Source organism: Littorina saxatilis, linkage group LG14 (assembly GCF_037325665.1).
Source record: "Littorina saxatilis isolate snail1 linkage group LG14, US_GU_Lsax_2.0, whole genome shotgun sequence".
In the NCBI taxonomy this organism is placed as follows: Eukaryota; Metazoa; Mollusca; class Gastropoda; order Littorinimorpha; family Littorinidae; genus Littorina; species Littorina saxatilis.
The window spans coordinates 44,238,071-44,242,954 of NC_090258.1; the positions used below are offsets into that span (position 1 = coordinate 44,238,071).

The 4,884-nt window shown below is 41.5% G+C and overlaps 1 protein-coding gene across 1 annotated transcript; it reads right to left on the bottom strand.

Moving 5' to 3' along the window:
- Nucleotides 1-229: 229 nt before the first annotated feature.
- Nucleotides 230-3,599, bottom strand: LOC138946712 (carbohydrate sulfotransferase 9-like). The gene has a single exon (XM_070318119.1). It carries the CDS (start codon nt 3,555-3,557, stop codon nt 2,436-2,438), a length of 1,122 nt encoding a protein of 373 aa, XP_070174220.1. The 5' UTR covers nt 3,558-3,599; the 3' UTR covers nt 230-2,435.
- Between the last annotated feature and the right edge of the window lie 1,285 nt (nt 3,600-4,884).

The window sequence follows — 4,884 nt, forward strand, 5'->3', positions numbered from 1 at the left end:
ATATGATGGTGTTACAGAGGAATTTGTGAATGTGTGTGTGGGGTGTGTGTGTGTGTGTGTGTGTGTGTGTCTGTGCACGGTGTGTGTGTCTGTGCACGGTGTGTGTGTCTGTCTGTCTGTGTGTGTGTGTGTCTGTATGTGTTTATGTGTGCGTGTGTGTCTGTCTGTCTGTCTGTTTGTCTGTCTGTCTTTTTCTCTTCCACAGTTTTTCGATGTCAAAGACTGTCGATACCTCCAAATCAAAATACTTTTTTTTCACACACAACAAAATCGTTCTCTCTTTCACAAGCAGGTATTGACATACACACTGACATCGACAAAACAAAAGGGGTTAGATATAAAATCATATAAAACACATTGACAGAATGAGAGAGAAAAGTAGAAAGACAAAGAGAGACATACACACACACACGCACAAATATCAAGAGACAAATAAATAAACTTGGCCAACAAATTATTGCAACAAATTTCGCACGCTAAGAAAAGTATTATAACGCAATTCATTTTAGTTGAACTGTATATGCTCGAAAAGGTAATTATGTCAGCTGTTCATATCATTTGTCCGATTGATGGTACTTTGTATAAGCATCCCGTGACAGCCTGTCAAACAAGGTCACCCCTAAAATCGACCTGACAAAAACCATAGCCCCGTATTTTAAAATCTGCAAAAAATCAGATTATGCACAAACCAAACACTTCTGACTATCATTGGAAAGGCCATTCAATTTCCTGTTCAGAACATTTTGTTTTATGCACTTTACTTCTCTAGTCTTTATGTAGCCTTTTGTCAAAGGCAGTAGGTGTCAAACGTTTCAGGGGCCAAAAAAGGCAGGTTTTGCGGCAAGTTCTCTCCCTTTCAAGCTCAACATCCCCCACACCAAACTCAAAACAGCAGGTCAACGCTCATTTTCTTTCCAAGCACCTAGCCAATGGAACACACTACCTCTCCCCCTCCGTCAACAACAGTCCCTCGAATCATTCAAATCTGCACTCAAGACATTCCTTTTTTCCACATAATCCATGCATTCTATACTGCCCACCCCATCCCACCCTGAATAACTGTACATGTTTTAATGGTTGATGGTGTGTGTGTGTTGGTGACTTTAAGTCTCCGTGTGTGTGAATGAGTGTATGTGCGCCTTGAGTCGCCTGTTGGTGAGATATGTGCGCGTTATAAGTATTCGTATTATTATTATTAATTTTTGAGGGGGTCCTCCACTCAAAGAGCCATATGTGCTTGAGTTCTTAATGATTTGTTTTGGAAATTTCAGAAGCTATGACCAATGGCTGACCAAAATCTGTGTTGCTTTTTGCAAATGTGTATTCTTAGCGTGTCGTATTACGTAACTTTTAGGAAAGAACTAAACAAATATTCATATTAATTCAGGGTTTTAGATTACAAAATCGTGACTTTGCATGCTAAGCAAAACATGTTATGTCTAAAAGATTTTCTAAAATACATCAAATAATGTTTAAAACAAATATCATTCTTACCAACAACAAAAAATATAACCGACACTTTTACTGGCAGCCTCACTTTTCGAATAATGAAAATATTGATCTCGCAAACTTTGTTTAACAAGCTCTTTGAAAACGTCAACTGTTAGTAACTGCTCAATCCACAATAATAAAAACTTAGTTAACTTTCGCCCGACGTCGTTATCGACTACACACTGAAGGCATCAAAGAATAAAAAATATGTATACCCTTCCGTAGACCCATGCTTTTCAATGAAACAAAAACGTGCATCAAAGTAGGAGAAGTGTGTGTATCGATACAAGCAGTCTACTGATACAGGTCAAAGTAGGAGAAGTGTGTGTATCGATACAAGCAGTCTACTGATACAGGTCAAAGTAGGAGAAGTGTGTGTATCAATACAAGCAGTCTACTGATACAGGTCAAAGTAGTAGAAGTGTGTGTATCTATACAAGCAGTCTACTGATACAGGTCAAAGTAGGAGAAGTGTGTGTAGAGATACAAGCAGTCTACTGATACAGGTCAAAGTAGGAGAAGTGTGTGTATCGATACAAGCAGTCTACTGATACAGGTCAAAGTAGTAGAAGTGTGTGTATCTATATAACTAGTCTACTGATACAGGTCAAAGTAGTAGAAGTGTGTGTATCGATACAAGCAGTCTACTGTTACAGGTCAAAGTAGGAAAAGTGTGTGTATAGATACAAGCAGTCTACTGATACAGGTCAAAGTAGGAGAAGTGTGTGTATCTATACAGGCAGTCTACTGATACAGGTCAAAGTAGTAGAAGTGTGTGTATCGATACAAGCAGTCTACTGATACAGGTCAAAGTAGTAGAAGTGTGTGTATCGATACAAGCAGTCTACTGATACAGGTCAAAGTAGGAGAAGTGTGTGTATCTATATAACCAGTCTACTGATACAGGTCAAAGTAGGAGAAGTGTGTGTAGAGATACAAGCAGTCTACTGATACAGGTCAAAGTAGGAGAAGTGTGTGTGAGATGTGTGCGGCGTGACGGGGAAGACGTGCGGAGGTCGGGGGTCAAAGCCAAACATGTGACAGTCCACCGCCAGGAGTCGCTGCAGCTTGTCTCTGTCCGCCATGTCTACCCCGCTGTACGCCTCTCTCGCCGCCTCCCCCTTCTGTCCCCTTCTCTCCATTACCTCCCCTGACCGGGCAACGGCCGATAATGCTGCTTTCGCGAAGTCTTCCGGTGTGATATCACGAGTGTGCTCCCTTGTCAATGGAAAAGGTTGCGATGTGTGGATGATGCCCCGTATCTGCCATTTTTTCCACAACCTTATGCAGGCTTCGTGCACATCTATGCAGCGACTGACTGCGTCCTTCATTCTATTGAGCGACATCCGGGTGTTCTTCTGGATTGTGACACTGTCAAAAGTTTGACTGTAAGTCACTGGTGACTGAATAGCCTTCAAGATGTAGGGCATGTCTTCCTGGATAGTTTCTAGGTGGCCGATGTAGTCGTAGTGGTAATCACACAGCGCACAGAACTTGTGGGAAAGTACAAAGTGCCTGTTGTAATCTTCTCCACTTTCCTCCATACTGATGACGTACTTGATGAATTCCGGAAAAGTGACGTCATGACCGCACTCGAGGCTTTTTGATGACGCGTTCGGACGGAAGTTCTTGATGACATCCCGTCCAGTGGTGTTCCAGATCATACCATGTGGGGAGAACAGCTTGTCCACGTAAGCGGAGAGCAATCTGCTGTACGGTTCTCGTACAAACACAAAACGAACATCCGGAGTCTTCGAAGGAGGTATAACGCCAGGAATTTTCAGTCTCTTCATTTTTCCTCGAATCTTCGCGAAGATGTCTTTCCATGTAGTTGAAGACGTTTTAGGGATCGGACAGTACGATACACTGACGTTCACCACGGGTGGAAAGCGAGGCAATCTGACTATCGCCCGCATCCCCCATAATGCTGACACGTTCCCGTATTTCTGACAGGCAGACTTTAGGGTCAGACGTCGTTTGGTAAAACGCGCTTCAATTTCAGGCTGGCTCAGGAGGTTCTGTGCTTTAGGGAGGTCTTTCTTTTTTGTGGGGCGCATATTTGCCATTGCTAATGAATAGACCGGAGTCGGCGGTGAATTGAAGCGGGGTTGTCGTTCTTCCTGCTGGAGGAAAGCGATAGATGGGGCTGTATTTTTCTTTAAACTCTGACAAGTAAAATCAAAAAGCTGTTAAAAGATTGAAAAAAGAAAGAAAACCGAAACAAGATAGCGAGATAGTTGAACTAAACTAAACAGAATTTTTTTCAACAAGGATTGAGACTTTAGGCTAGAACTTTTCATACAAACTGCGAACATGCTACAGTGGATATAATGTAACTGTATTTCTGCTTCACTCCTCAACCCCCCCCCCCTATATACACACACACACACACACACACAAACATACACACACACAAACACACACACACACACTCACACACACACAAACACACACACACCCACAAACACACACACACAAACACACACACATGTACACACACACACACACTTAGACACACACACACACACACACACACACACACACACACACACACACATCATTTTTAAGGGAGGGGGGGGGTTACCAAATTTCTTTTAAGGACAGATCAACAACGCAAAGCGTTGCGTTGAGGGCGCGTAGCACCCGAACCTCCCAGGGGGGTCTGGGGGCATGCCTCCCTCGGAAAACGTTCATAAAAACATGGAAAATGGAGGACAATGGAGCAACCTCAGCCAACAATTTACCATCTACCTTCCAAAAGACAATTAACGGCATGGCCCCCAAAAATTGTTGATTAAAACAAGGAAAATAATACTTACATAAAGTTCCAGTCGTGTTGGCGATTTTTTCAGATCTGAAAACAACAAGTACGGTTGAGGCTGTGAAATCGAATGTTAGTAATTATCAACAAGTCGCGTAAGGCGATAATATAACAGTTAGTCAAGCTGTCGAACTCACAGAATGAAACTGAACGCAATGCAATTTTTCAGCAAGACCGTATACTCGTAGCATCGTCATAGTCCACCGCTCGTGGCAAAGGCAGTGAAATTGACAAGAAGAGCGGGGTTTGCGCTGAGAAGGATAGCACGCTTTTATGTACCTCTCTTTGTTTTAACTTTCCGAGCGTGTTTTTAATCCAAACATATCATATCTATATGTTTTTGGAATCAGGAACGGACAAGGAATAAGATGAAAGTGTTTTTAAATTGATTTCAAAAATTTAATTTTGATCATAATTTTTATATTTTTAATTTTCAGAGCTTGTTTTTAATCCAAATATAACATATGTATATGTTTTTGGAATCAGAAAACGATGAAGAATAAGATGAACGTAAATTTGGATCGTTTTATAAAAAAAATTAATTACAATTTTCAGATTTTTAATGACCAAAG